Raw genomic sequence first — 25545 nt, 5'->3', positions numbered from 1 at the left:
TGTTAGGAGCCAGTACAATTGCTTGGTTTGTTTTGTGGGCAATCCATTCTTGACCTGACTGGCCAAGGAAGGCTGCAGATAGCTGGTATTGTTTTCACCATCATCATGTACTCCAAGCAATAGCCTTAACTTGTTGTTTAGCTTCATTTTCAGTAAGATTTAGTCTATGTGAACTATCAATAACTAAGCTTACTCAACTGAACAGAATTTTGCCAGATTCAGCTACAAATGATTATCAAGGCCATTCAAGAGGTAGGTTACTTTAATAGAGCAGTCTCTATGTAAAACATTCAATCCCAACAGCCCGAACTTGGCGTTTAGCTTCATTATCAGAAGAATCTAGTGTTCCTATGTGAGCTTATTCGACTTAACAGAAATTTACTACACACAGGTATTCGATAGAGACCAATCAAGAGACAGGTTTAACTGGCTTTAAACATGCATACATCCCACACATATGCAATATTTCAAATGCAAGTAGCAAAGCATTTTATGTTCATAGGTTACAGAAAGTTTGAGCAAACATTTCTGAAAATAGGCAAGATTGTAAAAAGGAAAATTAAGACCCATCCTAAAACATGCTACACAAGTTTCTTTAAAAGACTATTTATTAGGACTTTCAATACCAAGAGCCTCTGAAGAAACATGAAATGATTATTTACAAAACAGTCTACAAACATCATTGCACGAGGTATGTTACATTTCTTTAAATGTCCTTCAAATCTTGAGCTTGGGGTCACCTTTCTCAATATTATTCTTTAACTTCACATTATGCACGATGAAGTCTATGCTTCAAGGAAAAATTCAAACAGTTTACTTTAGAAGACATTGACGAACATAGGAGATAACAAATGTATGATCTACATAGCATGAGGACCCTGCTGTAAATGGGCCTTACAGGCTATGGGGCACGCTTCAACGAACTTTCCATATAGCAGTAAACAACCACCGTAACATTCGAATCTAAATGATGGTCTGGCAAAGAGAACTGCGAGATGCTTTGATGCTCATAAAAAAGCTTCTATACATTCAGATCTAATCTTGACCTATTTTATATAATGTAAGCTACAAATGGTAAATATGTTGTTAACATGTAAAAAGTATTGCATTCAAAGTAAATAAGATGTAATGACCTTGAAATGTATTTATCAACATGCCAGAAACATGGCAAACTGTCAGCAGGAAAGATGTGACAATTTCTATAAACTTTTATTCGTAAAACATATTTTGTTGGTATTTGTATTACATTAAGGAAAAATGATATGTTACAGGGACTGCAAGACAGAGTACCACCTAACAAACTACTCCCCTAAATATTGACCTCCAAACATCCTTTTATTGGTCAAAACTCTTCCTCTGAAATACAGGTATAAACCTGATATTAGGTTATGTTTTGGGTTCAGATTGGAGAAAATTGTAACTATTGGCTAATTCTTTCATGAATTCTTTTCAAACATATACCTCCCCCTCTCCTACAGATGTTCTATACTGTACTGGAACAGCTGATGTGTTTGTAACATGTTATATTTGGGACTACACTTTCTCAGTAAAGTACAGATTCTAAAACTTTTGTTGGGTTGAGTCCCATCCAGGATTCGAACCCACACCCTCAAGAGTCAGGCACCAAACCCGCTCAGCCACCGCGACTTCCACCGACTTCTGTACTTTACTAAGGGACTGTATATAATGCATGGCTTGGTGTGTGTGCGTGTGCGTGTGTGTGCACGCGCGCGCGTGTGCATGTGTGTGATGATTTTTATGGAGAAGCATGTACAATGTGAATGCCCCCCCCTAAAATTTATGTACAAAGTAAGTGACCCCCCTGCATGTCATGTACAAAGTCATTGACGCTCCCGCTTCCCATATTTTTAAAACAAAATATTTAAATATTTTTATGTTCCAAATTGCTGACCCCCCTAGAATAATGTGTACAAAATTGATGACCCCCTACCTCCCCAGAACAAAATGGGTGACCCCGCTTAAAATCATCATCATTCCCCCCTAGCCATACACTATGAACGGTCCCTAAGATAGCGCTATCCCAAATATAACGTATGTTACATTTGACCACTTTCTAAATGGCATTGTGTATTCATAGCTGAAGTGTTTGCTACACAGCGGGATAGTGACTGCACCTCCATCTCCAAAGAAATGGGTTTAAGAGGCCTGTGTAAAGCAGCGACAGGACTTGAGCCTAGAGCACTGTCACTAATGCAACTTTCCTTATGCATCTTAATGCTATTTTCCTAATGTACCCTGTCTCCATGCCTGTGTCACATATGTCTTAGCTTTTTCATGTTCAATATCATTGTTTTTCAGTGCTCTTATTGACTTCTAGATTTGTCAGTAATGAGGGCACGTGTTAGAGTCTGAGGATCTGTCATTAGGACTCTCTAGAATTAGCATCACAGGAGGAAGGATTATTTTCATAATCAATATCAAAGTAGGGTGCAATCTGGTATTAAAACATTGATCTCTACCGGATGAAGTGTAAACATATGGTTGCTTTTAAAGCTACATTCCTATTTTCCACACTTCTTAATAATTTAACAAAAAATTACTTTGAAATAATGTTATACATTTTTTTAATACTGAGGAAAAGAACTGTTTATAGTAAACAAAAATATTACTTTCTTGAAACTAAAACTATATGTTGAAGTATTTTTACTGAAAATGTAAGCAGGGCAGCACTGTTTGCTGTTAGACCCGTGAAGAATTGGGGTAGAATATTGATAGTAATCTTCAGCTTGTCGTAAGAGGTGACTTATGGGATCAGGTGGTCAGGCACGCTGACATATGTCATCGGTTCCCAACTGCGTAGACCGATGCTCATGCTGTTGATCACTGGATTGTCTGGTCCAGACTTGATTATTTACAGACCACCGCCATATAGCTGGAATATTACTGAGTGCGGCGTAAAACTAAACTCACTCATTCACTGTTTGCTGTTACCACCATAAACCACCCCCACCCCACCCCCAACAACTAGTCCTCTCTCCATCAGTCCATTATTCACACATATATGTAAGTCACTAGAAACAAGAAACAACTTGTTAACTAAGTGACACTGAGGTTTGGGAACATTGTGATTTCACAATGTGGACCTAATCTTGCAGCCGGTAACTTCAATAGCTACCAAGGAAGTCAAGGAACCAGTTCATCACACCACCCACCAACCCAGTCATCTGTAGGATGAGGCTAGCACCAACAGTCTCATCACCAAACTGTGTTTACCTTCAGTCAACATTAACCATGTCGAGATCATACTTTTGATCTTTACCTCAACAAAGAGGAGCCCAAAAACTTAAGGCTGATTCTCTTTATTCCAGAATACACAGATGATTAATGAAATAATATCAATCATACTACTGGATTTTAAGCAAAGTCTAAGTTGGGCATGCCATTTTTGACAGACTGGAGACAGATTGTAAGGACTACTGAAATAGTGTTAAATATACAATTAGTCAGAAAGACAAGCTGGACTAGACAAACTCATGTTGCCTAAGCCTGTGACTAAAGTGTAGATTTTTATTACATTACATAACTTCTTTGAGAGGCATTTAGAAATTGGAGCAGTAAGGAAAGATAACAATATATGGATGAACAACTTCTTTATTACACTGATGGGTGGTGGGGTAGCCTAGTGGTTAAAGCTTCGCTCATCACACCAAAGACCCCGGTTCGATTCCCCACATGGGTACAATGCGTGAAGCCAATTCTGGTGTCCCCATCGATATATTGCTGGAATACTACTACAAACGGCGTAAAACCATACTCACTCTTATTACAGTGACCGCAATGTGACCGAAACATCAATCTCACTGTAATAAAGAAGTTGCCCATTCATATATTGTTATCCTTCCTTATTGCATATACCCAATAATATGATTTAATTCACACAGTCTCTAGATGCTGCAACACATGTCTTTAGAAAAGACCTTAAATCTTCAAGTTTATGGATTATGGATGAAGAAATAGCAGACCAATACAATGGCTCACTTGCTAAACAAATGTCACGGTGAGCTAACAACACAACATTTCAACAATGTTCAGTGATCTCTAAATTTAATATAATTGAAATTCTTTTAAGTCTCAGTAACTTACCTTGATCCAGAGAATATCATTCAACTTAACAGGTACATAATGAACATTAGAAACCAAAAAGCATCATGGCTTTAAAATTTTATTGCAATCATTTATTTCACATACAAAGCTGAAAATAATGAATAAAAGATAGACTGAGTCCTCTAATTTCTCATTAACACATGAACAATAACAAACAGACATAATCTTTCATCCTGGAACAATATTCCTCCACATCAAAAGTTTTCTATGACATGAAAACTATCATAAACAAGAAGTGGGGTGAAACAGGGTTTAACGGAGGGTTAACAGTTATTATAATATTAAAAGACCATTTGTCGTGCACATTTCTCCATGCACAATGCATGCTCGAAGCGCCCAAACAATCTGTATATCACTATTACCCCGGATAACCCAAGCTGCTTGTTAGGAGCTAGAAGGTTATAGTCACATGACTTTATCCCACTGGGTACCCATTTTCTGCTGGGTGAACAGAGGCAATTTTGAACAAACTCACTTGCCTAAGATGAGACCATATGTATCACATGTGCTTTGTTGTGTGGCAGGACTGAAGTCCTAGAAACTCACAGGAGTCAAGCTGCCAAACACGGTCACCCATCCAAGGACTCTCCGTGCCCAGCGTTTCTTAACTTCACCTGATTTGTGACCTGAGCTCTATGCACAGGAGCACACGCCACCACAATATGAGTACATGAGGTTGCTTGTGCTAATGCCCTTTTTATAGTGTTGGCCCACAGAGATACCATACTGCAGTGTGACATCGACATCTTGAGACATAAAAGACACAAATACAGACATATAAAGGATATTATGTGGAGCAGAAATGTGAGTCTAATATGCACAAACATACAGAAAGGACCAAAATTATATTATTGCATCCTGAGGGATACACTATAATAGTAATTTTTATGTTAAACAAATATTAATTCCTGTTATCAAAGTAATTATTAAATCTTACAATTAAGTACACTCCACTATTTCATTACTTCACAGGACACTGATTTCCCTGTTAATTAGTAACTGCTGGTCCTCAGGACATACAGTTTTGCAGGTCAACCCCGCATGCATGCATGCATGCATGCATGCATACATGTAGGACACACACACGCATCGATATCTCACTTAAACAGTACACACAGGTGGCATAGGTATGTAGGAGTCTAAATATTCACACCATCTTGGATATCTCACTTAAAAGTCTGTGTATTTAAACCTCCACATGAGCACTGATGGGCAGTAGGGTAAGGGAGACAACTCAAATGATCAAGAAACCTATCTGTGAACTGGCCATCACTTGAAGCAAAATAATATCACTGTCCAAAATCCTGTCAGAAATAGTATCACTTAAACTGTCACAAACAGTAAACCTGGCAGGCTAAGAATACAAATTCAGTCATTTCACACACTTTCATTCAGGTATCCATGGTAACATCCTCATACTTGTTAAGGGAGCATCCATTGGAATTTAAGGATGGGATGTTAAGGTAAGGTTTTGAAATGAATATTTTGTTGAGATGTTACCTACTGGTAATGACATGTTTGTCCAGACATTGTCTTTCCAGAACGTGTTGGTGAAATTCAAAGCATGTTGCCTCCTTGTTTACACATGTACATGTCAAATGGACTGAAATTATTTCAATAGTATCTAAATTCAGGAAATCAAAACTGGACATGCCCTGTCAAGCCACTGATGAAAATGCTGGAATTCAAAGTCTACCGTTTATTAACTCATAAGATGGAAGAGCCTAATGTGCAAGGACATATGACAATTATATCAAAATATAAACATATTGTGAACATTCTTTGAATTAAACTGACTAGTAAAACATCTTGATAAATTTGTCAGAGTTTTTGTTACATCAAAACACAACTCTTGGAAGTGATCATGATTTGTTCATTAGAAGATGGTTTCAAACAAGATGTCACAATAACAATAACTGCTGGGAATATATATCCTGATGAAATTTTTGGTTATTTTCATGAAGGTTTCTTTGTTCAAATACTTCATCAACTCAGTATAGGACATACATATAATTTTTGAAAGCATGAAATTTGAAACAATCTAACAATTTGAAAGCACAAGAAGTGTAACATACCGTATATGACCGTCTATAAGCCCGAATTTTGAGGACCAAAAAAAGCAGTCTGTAGAAGGGGGTCGTCTTATCCATGGGTTACGCTTTCGTCAAACTTTTTTCCAGGGGTAAGAAAACAACATCGTATCACTTCGGTGTGAAGAAACAACAGAAGACGACTTTGTCAGTAGAGACGTCAAATTTGCAATTAAACATCACTAGACAAGATTATTTACCTTTTAAGTTACTAGTATAAGTTGTTTTTGCTGGGCATTGTATTATTTGCAGGGATTAAGATTACCGTGCGTATTTGTCTCGTACACATCCGTGAGTAGACACAATATATATGACAGTGAATTCTTTGAATAATGTGGACCAAAGTTATAATTATTGGTAACTGCCAGTTGTCTGTGGTCTGTGTTTGCCGCGATTAGGACCCCATCGCGGGGGATCGACTTATGCACGAAACATACCATTTTGACACTGATTTTAAGGGTCAAGTTTGGGTGTCGTCTTATACATGGGGTCGTCTTATAGACGGTCATATACGGTAAGCATTTTTTTCAATACAAGGAAAATTACTAAGAAATGAAATGTGTCATTTTAAATTGCAATTATAATTAAAATCAAGAATAACATGTGAAAGAGAACATTATGCAATTTAAATTACTTCATTACTACTAATGTAAGGAATTGGTTAAAAACTTATATATAGATGACTGGTTCATTAAAACTGTTCAATCATCGAAAATAATTGGTTAATGCCATTTATCAAATTTTGTTGTTAATACACATAAAAAAGACTCATGTAGTTCTTTGTTTTCAATTGCAAATTGCACAAATTGCATTTCCAAATTTCACATCCAACTTAAAATGATGCGACTTGCATCTTTAAGCGGTGACTAGTATATGTTAGGAACATAAACTTCCTGGAGTCTTTGAGATGAATTCAGTCATGACTTTGAACGAGCTTGTAGTGCTTATGAAGTGTACAAATAACGCCACAGACAAAAACAAATACATGTATGTGGAAAATAATGCAAACAAGGGCTCCAAAATTGTTTGTGTTCAATTATGAGAAAACATGATCAATAGCTTGGTAAATTTGTCACTGCGATCTATCTTTGAATATTTGATTTAATCAGAACACCACTAATTACTACTATGTTTCAAGTATTAATGTAGAGAAATTATAATGCTCAGTGATCTAAAAGATTTGCTTGAAATAATTAATGATAATACATATATGAAAAAAATTGTTATGAAAGTCTTTCTTGTTCAATTATACAACCAAAACATGATTTCAGAAATAGCATGGTAAATTCTATGTCACTGGGGCATGCCGGGAAGAAATCAATGGTATGTAGAATATGGTGGAATTAACGTCGGCTTCAGAATATTTCACCATATGATGACGGCATGCATGTGTATATGCTGCTTGTAAGCCCAGACTGAAGCTGGTTTTATAGTGCTAGCCCACTGAGATAATGCTGCAGTGAAGCATGAATACCCCACTTAACACATTATACTGACTCGGAAACCAGTCAGCCAGGCAGGGACCAACGACAAACCATATTTTAACGCCTTTGGTCTGACGGTTGGGAAACCTTCCACACCATGGATCCGCCTAAAACTACACCACGGAGGCGGTCCAAGAAGTAAAGGTAGTGGAAAAGAAAACAAGTACTAAAACCTCCCCTCAAGAATTCATTCATATTTATTGAGCTTGATTATTATCAGTCTTAAAAATATGTGTAAATATACCTAAAACTAACCAAGAATAACTAATTTGTTTTGACATCTTTTCGTATTCATGATAATGCAGGGTAAAACAAAATATAGTATCAGTCAGTCATAAAATTCCCACTAAAGATAACTCGTACCACATTAATGTTATGTCTTTCGACATCATAAATCTGAATATTTTACTTCAGCAAGCACCACTTTAAATCACCATGACACATATTTCATCAAATACTTGCAGACGAAACTTTAAGCCTAACTGTCTAATGCCAATAGCTCTACTTTGGGTCGTTGACAAAGTCATATCCAAAAAGAAAAGAAGGAAAGATGCGGTTGATGTTTAATATTTGGGTACATTACATGTGTCGCCATGTGCTTTGCATGAACCACCACTTCCGGACGCCTCTGTGCATGCACAGATCACTTACCATTAGCCTTATGACTACTCAACATGAGGTGAAGCAAATGTCTCATTTTCATATCTCTGCCCGGTAATTAAAATTAAATACTTACTTTATATAACTATGGTAACAGGGAGCATAATCAAATCGCTGTCCTCGCCTTGAAAATCCAATATGACAGACAAAGTTTGAGAAGTATGGCAAGACCTTTACTTGTCTCCCCATTATTTTGCAATCCACAGCACTTAATACACAACAAATGCATGAATATAATGTTAAGATTAGATTTTGTAAATTATTGTTATTTTGCCGAGTTTGTACACACAGTGTTTGACATACAGCGCATGGCCATATTATTACGTACAATTGTAACGGCATTGATATCGTGTATAACGATGCCGTTTTTAAAATACTGCTACTCAAAAACGATATATATTTTGTCACATGATCGACCATGATGTCACGTGACTATTTTTAATCCACTTGTTGTCTGCTACATATTCTGGTTGTTTCCGGCAACAGTGGGGAAATCGGCTGATTTGTCGGAGTCACTTAAGAAATTAATTGTAAAAAAGTTCCAAAGTGGCGAAAAATGTTCTAACATTGCAAGATTCTTTAGAATGCCTCGAAGCAGCGTATATTCGGTTGTAAAGCGGTTTAATCAACGTGGATCAGTTGAGAATGCTCTCAGAACAGGCCGTATGAGAAAACTGACTCCTCGGGACAATCGACAACTTTTGAGGTTGGTCAGAGACAATAGGATTTCACCTTTGGGTGAAAAAACTGAGAATTTGAACAACCATAGGGCTACAAGTGTATCGGTGAGGACTGTAAGGAGACGATTATATGAAAATAAATTTCATAGACGTGTTGTTAGAAAGAAAATCTGAATTCGTGACTATAATGTCAGAAATTGTTTGGCCTGGGCAAGAGGGCAACAATATCGTACAGTGAATAATTACTGGAATCAAGTAATCTTCTCTGACGAGTGTAAAATTGTCATTGGGGAAAACAATTGTGTTTTTGTTTGGAGACAGCCCGGTGAAGAATACCTCCTGCAATGTCTTCGTCCGGGACGACAGCCACGCGTCAGTTTGATAGTGTGGGGTTGGCATGGTGTTGGTACCATTTGTGTTGTTAATGGCAACATAAATGCTCAGAAATACACAGAAATCCTCGATGATATGCTTTGGCCCGTTATAGCCAGACATTTTCCGGGAAACCGCTACATCTTCCAAGATGACAATGCCCCTATACATCGGGCCCGTGTCGTTCAAGATTACAAGCGACAAAATGACATTACTGGAATGTTGTGGCCTGCATAGAGTTCAGAGGCAAATATTATTGAGAACTGTTGGCTCTTCCTGAAGAATAGACTTCAGGGAGGCCGAAGAAACATTCAGTCGGCTGCCGACTTGGAACGCGAAGTGCGGGACATCTGGGAAAATATTCCCCTCGATTTCATCAGAAATCTTTATTCATCGATTCCAAGGTGGATGTTGAAAATAATAAGGAACAAGCGACACATCACAAAATATTGAGGTAAGACTGTTTATATTTAACGAGTTATGACACTTTGAACTCCCGCGTAAATTGGTCTTCAACAATCGGTCCGCCATGTTTGTACGTAATAATATGGCCACCCGCTGTAGATCTTCATTCACAGTTAAAAAGGGATGTTTCCTCAGGACTGTCTATGGTCCTATGGCAGGAAGAGAGAAATCATGCTAAAACGGTAGATCTAACTGTTCTTTCCATTTTAAATTTCTCAAAAACATCCAAAGCTCAGACCCGCCGTGATGTTGCTGGAATATTGCTAAAAGCGGCGTAAAACCAAACTCAGTCAGTCCAAAGCTCAGATGAAGTCATGTGGGGTGGGGTTGTAAATTCAGGTTGTTTAACCGTAACTTAATCGTGCTTAAAAGTTTATTCGAAGGACACCAGCTACTAGCTCTTGCAATGTGAAGTACTGGGTTAACTAATAATTAAATGGTTAAACATTGATGATAGTTGACTTCCAGTAATGAATTATGGTTTCCACTGTATTCTATTTCTAACTCTCTGCCAGGTCAATTTCAGAATGAGAAACGAGATTTTCCCAAACAAAACCACAGACTAACGGACTATGACCTGTACTAAAAACATTGTTCTTTGTCGGGTTTTTTAGATGTCAATCTGTCCTGCACAGGGCATGATACTGATAGGCCTAATATTGAACAGAGAGGCTTGTGAGTCATTGATCACTGTTGGTCCTGAAAACATTTCTGTAAGTACAGTTTGAAACTCAGAAAAAGCTGTTGTACATTCAATATGAAATAAAGACTTACCAATACGTTCGTCCTCTTGTAATTTGTTATTTGCTTATGTCATTCTGCCATCAAAGATAGTTCACGAAACCGTCTGCTAAACCGGAAGTAATTTAGTTAATTCCCTTGGCTATCTTGCACTGGATTCACCGTATAACTGCGCATCCGCACAGAGGCGCACAGAATCGGCGTATTTGGCAGCAAAACGCCTAGTGTTCGTGTGATCAGTTTTATCTCTGAAAAATGCTTATTGTATTCAATGTAGGGTAAGAGCAACAAAAATCGAGTGGAAACATAATAGTGCCACCCATTAACAATGATTTACCTTTTAAGCTTATTTTCACTCCTAAATCTCCATGAGCAGAGTGGCGCAGTGGAAGCGTGCTGGGCCCATAACCCAGAGGTCCGTGGATCGAAACCACGCTCTGCTACAATTTCTTTTTTTTTTTTTTTTCTTCATATCGTTCTACGGATTTTTCTTCAGTTTATTACCAGTATATCTATTGCATAAGCATAATTACTTGACAAACATTGGATGTAAAAACATCTGTCACAAAACAAATTGTTCTAACTGAAGTGAATTTATTACCAGACACCTTTCTATGCAACAACCCTGACATCGAAATATACACACACCCATCCCTATGCTACATCATACCAGAGACCATATAATATTATATGGTCTCTGATCATACACAGTTACAAACACTATGATCAAACGTAAAATTCACAAAAATAAAAACTGTATACTGTTATTGTCACTAGACAGATATAACTTGTTTTGTATTTTGTTTTTGTTGGTGTTTTAGGTTTGTTTGTTTTTGTTTTTTGTTGTTGTTGTTTTTGGGTTTTTTGGGGACGGGGGGTTGTTGTTGTTTTGTTTTGTTTGTTTTTTTTGTGTGTGTGTGGGGGGGATTCTAAATGGATTCAACAAATTATCGTTGTAACAAACAAAAGTAATTTACCCCTCTGAGTTTGTGATTACAATAATACTTTACTGTACATCATTTTTACCAGTGATATTGGCCTTACAAATACTGTGTGTTTTTGTGACAGCATGATTGAATTGCTGTATAGTTTTTATACTATAATCCAATGACAGTTTTGTAGTTCAATATTTTGAGTGAGTGAGTGAGTTTAGTTTTTACGCCGCACTCAGCAATATTCCAGCTAGATGGCGGCGGTCTGTAAATAATCGAGTCTGGACCAGACAATCCAGTGATCAACAGCATGGGCATCGATCTGCGCAATTGGGAACCGATGACATGTGTCAACCAAGTCAGCGAGCCTGACCACCCGATCCCATTAGTCGCCTCTTACGACAAGCATAGTCGCATTTTGTGGCAAGCATGGGTTGCTGAGGACCTATTCTACCCCGGATCTTCACGGGTCTTCAATATTTTGAATTATGCTTGTATTGCTATTGTGTGAAGACTACATTCAGCTTCACAACCTTAACAGAGCAACCCAATATTATACATTAATATTTGATTCTAATATATGTTCCCAAAGGATTCTTCAGACACACAATGAATAGAAATAACATACTCCTCACAAAAAATTATTTCGAAAAAAAGTCTGAATCCCGTCTACTAAAAATATTTCCTCATAAACTTCAGCCTTTTTACCCCATGGCTGGTCCAGCTGTCCTTCCAGGCACAACTTCGTCTTGTTTGTCAGTAGTTGCTTGGTTGGTTGTTTTTAAAATGCAGGACCAGACAATCCAGTGATTAACATCATGAGCATTGATCCAGTGAGCTAGACCACCTGATCCCGTTAGTCGCCTCTTACGACAAGAATGGGTTGCTGAAGACCAATTCTAACCCGGATCTTTACAGGTCTGTTTGCCAGTAACAGGTACATTATGACTTATTGTCAGTCATACATATGTAACCAGTCTCTGTCTTGTAACTCTTCAGTAATAACGCAACATAACAATGATTCAGATTTTATTTGTTTTTCAGCACACAGGTTACATTACACAATAAAGCCAGACCAATTTTATTTCTTGGTTTACAGATTTTTGTCCTCAGAAAACCTAAAGGCAGGAGGGAAAAAAAATAACAAAATAAATCACCAGTCAAAGTAATATTCCGTTTAAATGTTAAAAGTATTTTACTTTTGGCAATTTATGAAGTGTAAATGGGGCAAAACACAATCAAAACAATTTTTGGGTAAGGCTACTTTTTTTTGCCAATAACAACATGAGGATTTTAATTTTTGAGCGGGGAAAATACATTTTTATTTTTTTTATTTTTTTTTTAAAAATACAACGGGTGGATCTGTAAAACAAGAAATAAAATTGGTCTGGCCTAATTCAGGTTATCATTGCTGGACCATGACAGATTAATCACAATGGATTGGAACAGTGAACAGCAGAGGTGCTAAAAAGTATCATTTTTATGAGATAATGGTTTCAAACATCACAGGCATACCGAAGTTAGAATAATTTAAGAAAATCTCATGGTAATGCCGTCCCTCAAATATAAAAGGATATTTACTGGGCCCCATCTACAAATTTATCTGCGTGACAGTCATAAGTTTGCGTTAAGGAATGAGTGTTAGGGTCGTTTAAGTGCTACGATTACATTCAAATAATTACTCACATATTAACATCCACATTTGGTATGTGACAGCTTTGTTTGGGTATTCAATACATTTATCTCTCTTGCTTCCAGTCTAGTGGGTAATTATAAACAAACAAGGCACATTTTTTAAAGCAAATTCTCTTAAAACGATATTAGGTAACTTGTAATTTTCTTCTGATCATGTCTTGCCCCAAATGTATCAGATGTCACAACAGTGAATAAAAATGTCAGTTACAATAATCAAGATCTAGCATTTGCTACATGTTCACGGCAACAGACCATACATATAGGCTAAGCCTGAAGAAAGAATATTTCCAAATCTATCATGATTTATAAATGTTTAAGGTATGGACAAATTCTGATGGTCTCTTCTTTTCATAAAAAACACACATTGAAAGCAAGACTGATGGACATTTTTATGAAAACTATTATTAAACAGATGATTATTGTTGAACTCAGACAAGACACTAAGAAAAGAATGTAACATTGTAGACTTTCGAATATTGAAAAACATGAACAAAATAGCATATATATGTCTGAAATTTGTGAAACTACTCCTAAGCTGATGGACATCTTTAGAACTTGGTTGTAACCGGAGGCAGCTCAATTCCATCTTTCTCCGGCACTTTCGTCTTGATTTCCTCCATCACATCAAACCCTGCGTTGACTTGACCACCATTTATTGCTTCCTTCATCATCTCCTCGTACTTGTCAATGAGCCTCTCCCCCACACCTTGGTGTCTGTCGTACCAGAAACACAGGAAGGAGAGGGTGGCAAACATCACAGAAGCCGCAATGACACCTACGATGACACTGGGCATGTACTTCTTCATCAGGTCCCCCCAATATGGCCCATGTATGTTAATTCCTTTACGGATGCTGTGAGTCAGATTGCCTTGCACAAATACCAGGCAGTTGTACACACCAAAATCTTCATCGTGGACATGTTTGACCAGGATCCAGTGGCCACTTGGGGATATGTCAACCTTGGAATGGTCACCATGTGGGCGGATGATCTCACCACTGGGTAATGTCCAGAGGAGGCTTGTTCCGGTTGGCATCCGGTCTGGGTTGAACATATCATTCTCACAGGTTAGATTTTGTTGTTGATGATAGAGGACATTGTAGACCCAGTGGTCGGAGTGACCACCCACCTGACCAAGGACGACCACAATCAGGACGAGCTGGAGTACCATACTGGAAGAGCACAGTTTGATACCTGTTATCAACAGTGAGTTAGACACTCTCATTTCTAATTTGAACTTATGACACTCTTTTATATTGAAAAATACTTAGACTTTGATGTCTCACAGCACTATGCTCTGCTCCTTCGCCTGGTAGATACAAAGCAAGGATATATTTAATACTGTGAGATCAGTGTATAATAAGGAATATAATGAGGAAGATTAAGGAGGCCAAGCCTCAAATCAATATGCTAACTTCGTAATCATCAGATGGAGTCTGAAATTTAACTAAAATCAGTTAAGAAGTTATTTGCCAAAAAAGAGATGATGTGGTGATATATTTTGTTATATATTAAATTTTTATTTATTTTATTTTATTTTTATTTTAATTGGGGAGGGGACACATTTGTTCTAGGAGCTGGGGGTTGTTAGCAATTTTGTATACATACACACTAGGGGATCAGCAATTTTGTACATGACATGCAGGGGGTCACTTATTTTGTACATAAACTTTAGGGGGGGTTGGGTGTCATTCACATTGTACATGCTTCTCCATAAAAATCATCATCATCCCCCTAGCCATATATTATGAATGGTCCCTTTGTGTTTTTAAAACTTGTAAATGCCTGTCAAAGATACATTTTCTAATTTGTTTTTCAGATAGCCAAACCCTAAACTGATGAACATGACACAATCTAACTTTTGTATCGTGATGAGTGCAACTTACATATTAACCTTGACAATACCTATGAGACCATTTCTGAAGTATTTTGAAAACCCAGAGACATACATGTATGTCTTTTCTCTATTTATAGTTCCCCACAAGCAATAACCTATTCTTGTTAGTTTCACTTTAAGCCACCATTGAGTGTAGGTATATACTTACTTTTGCCAAGCAGCTTATTAATAACTGATTGGAGTTAAATAAGAGAGTAAGAAAGGTCAATTTGATTAAAGAATTACAAACATCAAGAACATGTCACCATGATTACACAATGCCATTTAGAAAGTGGTCAAATGTAACATATGTTATATACATATCTTAACAAAGTACAGATTCTAGTAAGAAAGTGTAATCCCAAACATAACATATGTTAAACATGTCACCAGTCCGAAATAGTTGCCCCAACACTGCCAGTACAAGGTGGAAACACAACCATGACACATATGAAATACATCATTTGTTCTTTGTTAAATCTTTAGTCATCCTTGGTGTATATTTTGTTTTGGTTAGCAGTTTAGTGACAAATGTTTCAGAAATTCAAAGTCACAAGTAAAATTAGAAAAAATTTGACTGAGAAGCTCTATACAAAATGGCATATCATGGATGACATGGTGAGACATGCAAGAGAAACATTGTACACTTTGTTAAAAATGTTAACGAAGAATACCAATAACCTCAATAGACAAAATATTACCATTTCCTTGTCATAGATAATCAACACTATACCATACACATACATTGCATTTAAATATTATTTTAGCTGAAACATTAATCTAAAATAAACAATAGCAACACATGGTAATACATCACCTTGTACTCTTCTTCCTACCTGAACCGTAGACTGTGTGACACAGGCCCAGAACACACCTTGTCCACCTCCATACCATCTCCATACCGTATTACATGTAAGTTAAGCTCCACTCTTTACCTCAACCATTGAATATCTGGATTAGAATTGGTCTTCAGCAACCCATGCTTGTCATAACAGATGTGCGCCGGGATAAGGTGATTAGGCTCGATGACTTGCTTGACATATCGTACTCCAATTGCGTAGATCCATGCTCATGATGTCAATCACTGGATTTTCTGGTTCAGACTCGATTATTCAGACCACCATCATACAGCTTTAAATTGTTCAGAGCAGCGTTAAACAACAAACAAACATTTTTTAAACATAATATACTCATGGAAACAAAAAAGGGAACACATGAAAGTACAAGTGTTTCCTTTATTTATTTCCAGAATTCCACCCACAGTAATACATACCTTGTGAAGAAACCTGGAAAAGAATAAAGAAACACTTGTACTTTCATGTGTTCCCTTATTCGTTTCCATGAGTATATTGATAAACATGACATAATAAACATATTTAAAATAATTTCTCATAAATTGCATGGTTTTTTTTGTGTGTACCCTAACCATTCAATTGTTTGTGGGATTTCCATACAAATGTTACAATTCATATATTAAATCTGAATTTATATATTATTTTTTTAAACTGTAGGCATCTGTGTACACTACCTGTTGAAGCAATTCAGGTGGAGGATGACCGACTGGCTGAATGTTTTAAATGTCAACAAACAGGGCAATGCACACTGCAATTTTATCCAAACATTTCAAACTTGCAAAATTATTCAATTATGGCCTTAATTTTATTTTTCACTATTTATAAAAGAGTTCTGTGGATACCAGTGATAATGTAACATGTGAGCCTATATTCAACAGCTAAAAGAATAAAATGCAAAACTGTTGTCTCTCCAACAAGGGCTTATGTTCACAATTCATCCTGGGCTGAAAATACTTATTTTTATTTTTGTAATCAGAAATTGTTTTTTGGGGTCTTGTTACCGAGGATCCTGCGCTTGAAATACACTGACTACAGTAATGTACATGATTTAGCACAGAAGCAGGCTACCGAGGTGTGGCAGTCTCTACACAGAGACTGGAACTAACAGCACAAACTCATTGCTGGACATGCAGACCACTCATACAACATGTTGCTATAGGCATTGTTCCTGGTGGGGTCACTGACCCTTGTGTCATGGTCGTTAATGGTAGAGTCTGTAGTGTTTCATTGCTTTGATATTAACAGGGGGAATATAAGGGTAACGCTATTTTTCAGGGCATTATCATTTGCAGAAGCCAGAGGTCTTTCATTAACTGCCCGGGGAAGGATTATATTTTAGCTATAATGTTGTTAATGCCTCTGTTAACAATATTTCATGGCATTCTGTACATAATTATGTTTGAAAGCATGATCGAGCCACAATCCACCATTTGAAACAGAAATGAAAGCAGTATTATACATTTGTTAGTGATTACATCTCACTTAACACTATATGCACTATAACACTTAACTGCTCTATATGTAGCTGTGGGTAACAGTACACCGACTATTATCAAGGTATACCCAGAATAATATGACCTATGAGTGAGTGAGTGAGTATGGTTTTATGCTGCTCTTAGCAATATTCCAGCAATATCACGGCAGGGGACAAGAGAAATGGGTTTCACACATTGTACCCATGTGGGGAATCGAACCCGGGTCTTCAGTGTGATGAGTGAACGCTTTAACCACTAGGCTACCCCACCGCCCCACATGACCTACGAAGATCCGGGTTAGAATTGGTCTTCACCAACACATGCTTGTCGGAAGAGGAGGCTCACTGATTTGGTTTGACACATGTCACTGCAGGTCACACATTGTCATTGAGTTCATCGATGTTCATGCTGTTGATTGTTGGATTGTCTGGACACAAACTGCTGCCATATAGCTGGAATATTGGTGAACGTGGCATTAAACAACAAACAAACAAACAAAACCAGAATAATTATCAGGCAATTCTGAATTAAATGAGCGTAAATCACACAATCTGATTTCAATTTCCAAACTCAACTGTCCATGTGATGGAATTGCTTAAAACTGTAAGATGAATTGAAATGGGGTTTAACGTCCTTCTTAAGAATATTTCTCTCATATGATGACATGGATGCGTGTGTATGTGTGGCTGCTTACTAGCCCAGACTTAAGCTGGTTTCATAGTGCTAGCTCACTGAGATACCATGCCGCAATTAAGCATGAATACCCCTCTAGGACACATCATACTGACTCCGAGCTGACCAATCCTTGTTTTACCCATTAATGCTGAGCACCAGGCAGGGAACAAGAAGTACCATATTTTAACGTCTTTTGGTATGACGCGGCCGGGGATCGAACTCACGACCTCCCGCTCTCCGGGCTAAAACTGTAAGAAGTACAGCTGAATGTATGTATTTTTGTTCATTACACATGATGTGTTACACTTAATTTTTAAAACTAAACACATTTCTTGTGTTATACTGTTTTATTATCATACTGAATTAATATACATGAGGTCTATAAACACATTATGAATATAAGACACGTCTGGTTAAATCTTCCAGCTACATAATCACAAAGACACAAAACAATAACTTCTAAAATATAACCCCTCAATTCATTATACAATACAGTGTATTGGTTTACATGTGACACAACTTTCAGATAAGATTTTACATAACTTATACAGGGAAATAACACTGAGGTAGGGGAAGAATTGTCTCCCTTGTTTTGGTGTTAATTTAGGAAATACACATTAGACACACATTTCAGGGACTGTCTGAGAGAAATTTTTAAAACAAATTGTGCTTTTGTTTTGTATAGTAAATGTTGTATAATCATATGTATTTAGACATTTTTCATAATTCAGTGTGGTTTGAGCTTAGTCTTATGCCATTTTTAGCAATATTCCAGTAACATCATGGTGGGTGACATCCAAAATGAACTTCACACCCTGTACCACTGTTGGGAATCAAATTGGGGTCTTCTGTGTGACAAGTCATTTTTCTTTTTGGGAAAGCCAGAGTTTCTAAAGTGTACAATTAAGTACAACTGGAAAAATGAAGCACTTTCATGTATCTTTTGGAAATATATATATCACATTTACCTCATTTTGAGAAATGACCAAACTACCCACTAATTCCTGGGTACTAGAAACCAAACATGTTAAGTATGTCCCTCTAGATGGTCACAGGATAGGTCATATCCTATCATACAAAGAAAGATTGCAATGAAGTCACTGAACAAATACATTTGGTTTGTGAACTAAAGTCATAAAACAGTCTTTGGAATATTGTCATAAAAATATAGAGGAATTCAATCTTCATAAATCAGTATTTTTATGTTTGTCTGGTAAATAGTCCTCAGCTGTTTTAGGTATGTAATATATATTTTTATGAATTAACTCTTTAGTTAATGATTAAGTGAGTTCATTGATATTCTTGAATCAATACTGTTGCTGTCTGGTTCACAGTTTAATGATACTGCAAAAGAGCAGACCAGAAACATTGTTTCAGTGATGTCTGTTTCCTTAGCTTTTGCTGACACAGAGCAACTTTCCTTAATCAAATTTTCAAAATCAAAACAGCCAAAATATATACATGTATATTTTGACAGGAAACAAAGCCCTTTCACTGATTGAAACCAGTGTGATCTTGCAACAAGCAATAATATCAAAAACATCTGTTAACGATTCCACAACAAAAAACACTAAGACTTATCTCAAAGGAAATATAAATGGATGGCATTCAGCTAATAACTTCTCAGCAGTTAAACCTCAGGATATAGAATATAGAACAAACTTTATGGATAACAACTTCTAAAGCTGTTGTTATCCATAAAGTTTGTTCTATATTGTACTTCCCAACTTCTAAAATGCCACTCAAAGAAGTTAAACCTCAGGATCACGCATTGTCTACAGTTTTGTGGCCAGATCTTTTCCAATTTCAGAATAAACTGGTGGGTGCTCCTCTCCATTTACTGGTACAGTCTTAGTGTCGACCTGAACGTCATCCAACTCCACTGCAGCATTGTCGATACCTTGGTTGGACATCCAGAGAGATGATGCTTTCACTCTTTCATCCTCATCCGCCTCCAAGGAGCTGTTTCTGCCAATCCAGAAGCAGAACCCCATCATGATAACAAACATCACAGCAGCAGCTACTGCCCCAACGATGAAGTTCGTGCGATACTTCGCCATTAGGTGCCCCCAGTATGGGCCATTCATGTTGATGCTTGTCTGAACTATCTCATATTCCTGTGTGTTGAAGTTGTAGATGATACAGCTGTAGATGCCAAAATCAACATCGTCTACCTTCTTCACTGTGATCTGTTTTCCTTCGTCAAAGACTGTCACTCTGTCATGGGTGGACGTCTTTCCCACAAGGTCGCCATTAGGAATGAGCCACATCAGTCGGTATCTGGACATCTGTGTAGCATCAGGGTCGAAGGATTTGCCCATGCAGCTCAGGTTTGCAGGATGATCGTACATCACAACAACGTCTGAAACTTCTCCCTTTGCTACCATGGCAACCATAGAGATGGCGGCCATGCAGATATTCCATGCCCAGAATCCCATTTTGGAGCAGATCTGGAAAACGAATGATGGTGAGAAATAAAATTTTAGTTTGCAATCTTGATAACTGATGGTACAGATAGAATTTCTGCGAAATAGCAAACTGGAACCAATGACAACTTACATTATGGATAAATAAATCATCAGAGACCATGGAAGCTCTTCTAACAAAAATAACATGTATTATATTTCTGAGAAACATAATTCCCTTCAAAGATTTTATATTATGAGCCTGGTTTGGGAACATTTTTTCCCAATCGCATCTGCATGCCATTAACCATATTTGTATTCAAGAGAAAAAAACAAAATTGTCTGAGGTCTTAAAACAGCCATTCACACTGATTCACCGAAGTTGAGTACAGTAATGTTTAACTGCAAACAAGAAGCCAAAATTAGCCCTATAATCACCATCATCACGCACAGACTGGAGAACTGAGGAAACATTGTGCCTGACATGTGCAGTTTATACATTAGGGGGGAAAACTAGCAACAGTTACCTGCCCTTGGTCAATATTCTAGAAAATACTAAAGTCTGACAAGAGGGGTTAAAAGACATTGAGGGGACCCCAAACATAAAACCTTTTTAACCTTTTGTTTCTCCAAGTGTATTAGGTTAAATATATCTATGGTATATATTCATGAAAGAGGGTAGGTGGTTAGTGGTTAATGCTTTTGCTCATCACGGGTAAAACCCGGGTTCGGTTCCCCACATGAGTAGAATGTGTGTCCCCCAACGTGATATTGCTGGAATATTGCTACAAACATAAAACTTAACACACTCCCTCACTCACAAGTTATCACAAATTGTTGATGTTCCCATCATATATTTTATAAAAAACACTGAAGATCACAAAAACATAAATGACAATGTATGTAAGATAAACAATTGAACAGACATAAATTTGTAAGAACACATAACACTTGTAAAACACACATATGAACACATATAAAAACACATCAACTCATATCAACTCGCCTGATCACACATACACATACATGAACTCATAAGAACACACAAAATTCACAAAACACACATCAACTGAATTCAACTCGCATGAACAAACTATTTCCATTTTTCACATTATAACATCACATCAAATTAATTCCAAATACACTGTATATCACCTCAAAATTACACATATCATTTTGCTATCAGAAATGAAAGTTTGGTACATAATACAAATATCCCTGCAGAACTGAAGCATCAAGAAAAGTCAGGAAATTCTTACCGAGACAGTAGCAGTGATTCTCACAATGTGTCCCAATTGTCTGTTGTATTCAGCTGGAAGATCTGAGACCCCTGGCTCAATCTCTAGGTAAACATGGTGCTCAGTGAGAAGCCATGGTTGTTTACCTGTAATTCATGCCCCGTAAAGCTTGAACATCTACCTGTGTCTACTTAGGTGCCTTTACACCGGTTGAATCTAGGCTAAGGCCAACACATGAAAACTGTTCTCATCTGGAATCAGCAGACATTCATTTTTTTCTCTTTTTAACCTTTAGCATTATGTGATTTCATACTTTGAAATAGTTTTCTTTGCCCCAAAATGTTATTACTGTTTTTCTTGGAATGATTAAGCTATTGTATTATTGGGTCTACATTTTTAATTAAATGTTTTCCGCAAACTAAGCACACTTTTCATACACTATGGACTGAAAATTACAGTTGAAGAAGCAACCTTTCAGACATATAACAATTTGTTTTTTAAAAACCCCAAATATTGCCCATATAATTTGTCCTTTGCAAGAACATTTAAGGAACAGTAATTTATTTTAGTACTTTCACCTAAGACTTCAGTTATATAAAGACAATGATTAATTAATATCTGTCATGGTAACATTGTAATGTTGTTGAAAATACCACATAATAAAATGTTTATAAATATATAATTTATATACTTTCAATCACTAAAAGTTGATCCAGCACCCCCTGGTAAAGACCCTCCTGGCTTTATTGTAATGTAAGGGTCACAGAGTGACCTCACAAGTATATCTAGTTTCAACCAATCACGAGGAACACGAATGCTGTTGATTTACCCCAGAACAGAATCTGTATAATGTATGTAAGAGGTTATGTCAAGAACTAATATTTATGAGGGAAAACATGACCTACATGAATGCAGCAAATGTTAACACACTATTCAGAAAGCTGAAGAAATTACATTTCTCGGGAATTTAAATTAACTGCAGGAGCTGAACGTGAAATAACAGTGAACAAAGCTATATTTCTTACAGAAAGACAAAAATGAATTAAAGTAATGCATATTTGCATTTTCTTTGTGACTGCTTTGGACTCAAAATAGAAATTATTGGAAGTATCTTAAATTCTCTCATGTGAACACCTTGGATTCATTTTCTTTAAAATATGTTGTATGTCCTCTACATGTTTGTTTTAAAGCTGTATGTACTCAAATACTGCATGTATTGTGCTAGTTAAATCTCTGAACAACTTGGTGGAGCCCAGTTAAAATACATATATTTTATACAAGAAGTGTTTAACATATGTTATCTTTGGGATTACACTTTCTCAGTAAAGTACAGATTCTAGTACTCTTGTTGGATTGAGACCCATCCAGGATTCGAACCCACACCCTCAGAGTCAGTCACCTAATCGCCAGCACACAAAGTCAGACGCCTAGACCGCTCAGCCACCGCGGCTTCCACAAAAATGGAAGTCGGACAACTGGTAGTCCAGACTGCGGACTTTGTGTACCCCTCTGATAAGTGTTTGTTGGAAATATAGATATGGAACATATCAGTTTTCTACATTGAAATCCCTTTAGTAAACTTATGAATTATGTAGCTGTGAAATAAAAAGGAGGTTCATGCGAGGTGTGATGACTTTGCACATGAAAACATACACTGATATGTTAGGAGTGAAGACTCTCTTAGCTTCCAAGTATCATATTGCTCATGGTTAAAAATGAACATGATGTCATCTCTACAGCTGACTCATTTTACTCTATAGCATAAAACATAATAATAGTAATGATCAAGAGGACCTGATGTCTCTGCTGATAGTCTCTGCACTGAGTAGGATCAGGATCATTTCAATCCTTCTGGAAAATTCCAAATTTGAAGTTATGAAAACTTTGAAAAAGTGGTATGAAAATGTCCAGACATGTTTATGTGGTTGACAACTGCCCTTTCTGTTCTTTTGGTATGATCAAGTATGTCAGAAAAGCACTTATAAACTACTTGTAAATAGGGGTGGGTATTGAAGAGAATTTTCATACTGAGATATATTGTGATGTGAAAGCATATATTGCGGGATGTATTGCAATATATTGCAAGAGAGTTTTTTAACAAAAAAAGCCTACTTATAATCGAGTTAATGCTTGATTTATAAAGCAAAAACACAACAAAATCACTATGATTGATTAAGCTTTAATAAAAACTTTTAATCATGACAAAATAAACATGTAAATCATATTTAGCACAAATGAACCAAGGAAAAGAACAATTTAACATCAACACAGTGGTGACTAATTGGAAGTAGTTTCTCCACTCTCAAACATAGCCCAGAGATTTTAGACAGCAGCTTGACCTGGTCAGGACATATCAGATATCACTGGTCATTAATTGATAGGGGTCGCCAATTTTACAACAAACGCAAGATTTCCGAGTGTTACGCAGTTTACCAAATGCATGTCAAAATACCAGTTATCGATCAGCGTATCGCAATACGTATCATTTTCATGCCTGAACAGGTAAATACCAGTAAACCGGTTATATTGCGCAGCCCTACTTGTAAAACATCAATTTACCCTTAATCCAGAGATATTGAACTATGAGAAGTTCAAGATGCAAGATGAATGTTACCATATTTTTGCATCGTCTTATTCGGCATCTCTATGGAGAAAATGAGTCAAAGACTTGCTCATATTCAGACATCATAAAAAATCTTTCTGAAAATATCTAAAATTAGTTCTCTGACATATTTTGGCATTATCTGACCAGTTTCCTTTTCTCTTCTAAACACATCATCCCAACCAGTCTCTCTACCCAAATCATCATCCAACCTCTTTTTATAAAAAACGTTACCCTACTTGTTTCTCTTGCCACCTCACCCTTCTGCTCTATACCAAACACCACACTCCTTCCTCTCTATCAAGACATCACCTCACTCCCACCGTTTTCTCTCCACCAAGCATCTTAAACATTTTTTCTTTCGATCAAAAACCTGAACCCTCTGTTGTCTCACCCTTCTGCTCTCCACCAAGCATCTTAAACATTTTTTCTTTCGATCAAAAACCTGAACCCTCTGTTGTCTCTCTATACCAAACACCACACCATTGTTTCTACCGAGCACAGACCTGTACTCCTTTCACTCAACTCACTACCGAACCCAGAGTCTATCGATCTACCAACCATCTCCACAATTCCCCATAACTACTTTCCTCCAACCTTTCCCTGGCTGTTTTATACACATTATATACACTCCATATCTTCCCTTTTCTCAACACAACACCTCATCCCTTTTTCACTACTGATTCATCACCTTTTCACCATCTGCTTCAAATGCGTCATGTCTCATATGAGGAGAAAGGTAGCAACCATGATTATGTCCCTTAGACTGTTGATGCAATATTGAGGTTGTTGATAAGGAAAGCAAGGGAAGTAACTCCACCATTACTACTCTTACATCAGGCTATGAGGGGTTTGACATCATGTCCATCATTATCGCACATATATATCTGTGTGTTTGTGAGCGTGTCTGTACTAGTCAGGACTAATGGCGGTCTTAAAGAGTGTATCCACGGAGACCCCATGCTTCAGTGTTAACGTGGAAACTCCACTCTGCCACAGAATATTGACTCTACCTGACATGTCCTTCATCTAATCTAAAATGAACACTCTGCCACAGAATATTGACTCTACCTGACATGTCCTTCATCTAATCTCTTAAGTTAATCACTGGATTGTCTGGTCCAGACTAAATTATTTACAGACCACCGCCATATAGCTGGTATATTGCTGAGTGTGGC

At 37.1% G+C, this 25545-nt stretch overlaps 3 protein-coding genes across 4 annotated transcripts in view; all 3 read right to left on the bottom strand.

Annotated features, from left to right (window-relative positions):
* Positions 1-10740, bottom strand: part of LOC124262886 (ubiquitin carboxyl-terminal hydrolase 38-like) — a 66887-nt gene extending 56147 nt beyond the window's left edge. The window contains exon 1 of the mRNA XM_046697472.1: positions 10651-10740. The gene's annotated coding sequence lies outside the window, so the exon portion shown is untranslated. The remainder of the gene's footprint in view (positions 1-10650) is intronic.
* Positions 10741-12947: 2207 nt separating this feature from the next.
* Positions 12948-16283, bottom strand: LOC124262891. The gene is made up of 2 exons (XM_046697485.1): positions 15936-16283; positions 12948-14414 (listed from the first exon to the last, which is right to left on the bottom strand). Exons 1-2 carry the CDS (start codon positions 16016-16018, stop codon positions 13793-13795), a joined length of 705 nt encoding a protein of 234 aa, XP_046553441.1. The 5' UTR covers positions 16019-16283; the 3' UTR covers positions 12948-13792.
* Positions 16284-18579: 2296 nt separating this feature from the next.
* LOC124262927 lies at positions 18580-25133 on the bottom strand. 2 transcript variants are annotated; one of them, XM_046697529.1, is made up of 3 exons: positions 25059-25133; positions 19880-20572; positions 18580-19758 (listed from the first exon to the last, which is right to left on the bottom strand). In XM_046697529.1, exons 1-2 carry the CDS (start codon positions 25092-25094, stop codon positions 19898-19900), a joined length of 711 nt encoding a protein of 236 aa, XP_046553485.1. In that variant the 5' UTR covers positions 25095-25133; the 3' UTR covers positions 18580-19758; positions 19880-19897. The 2 variants fall into 2 exon arrangements, with proteins under 2 accessions (XP_046553485.1, XP_046553486.1); XM_046697530.1 differs by lacking the exon at positions 25059-25133 and adding an exon at positions 21787-21939.
* Positions 25134-25545: the final 412 nt, after the last annotated feature.

This window comes from Haliotis rubra, unplaced genomic scaffold (assembly GCF_003918875.1).
Source record: "Haliotis rubra isolate DU_JTF1 unplaced genomic scaffold, ASM391887v1 Scf86, whole genome shotgun sequence".
Lineage (NCBI taxonomy): Eukaryota > Metazoa > Mollusca > Gastropoda > Lepetellida > Haliotidae > Haliotis > Haliotis rubra.
The sequence above is the reverse complement of the archived record's forward strand: the minus strand, read 5'-3'. Positions and strand labels throughout refer to the sequence as shown.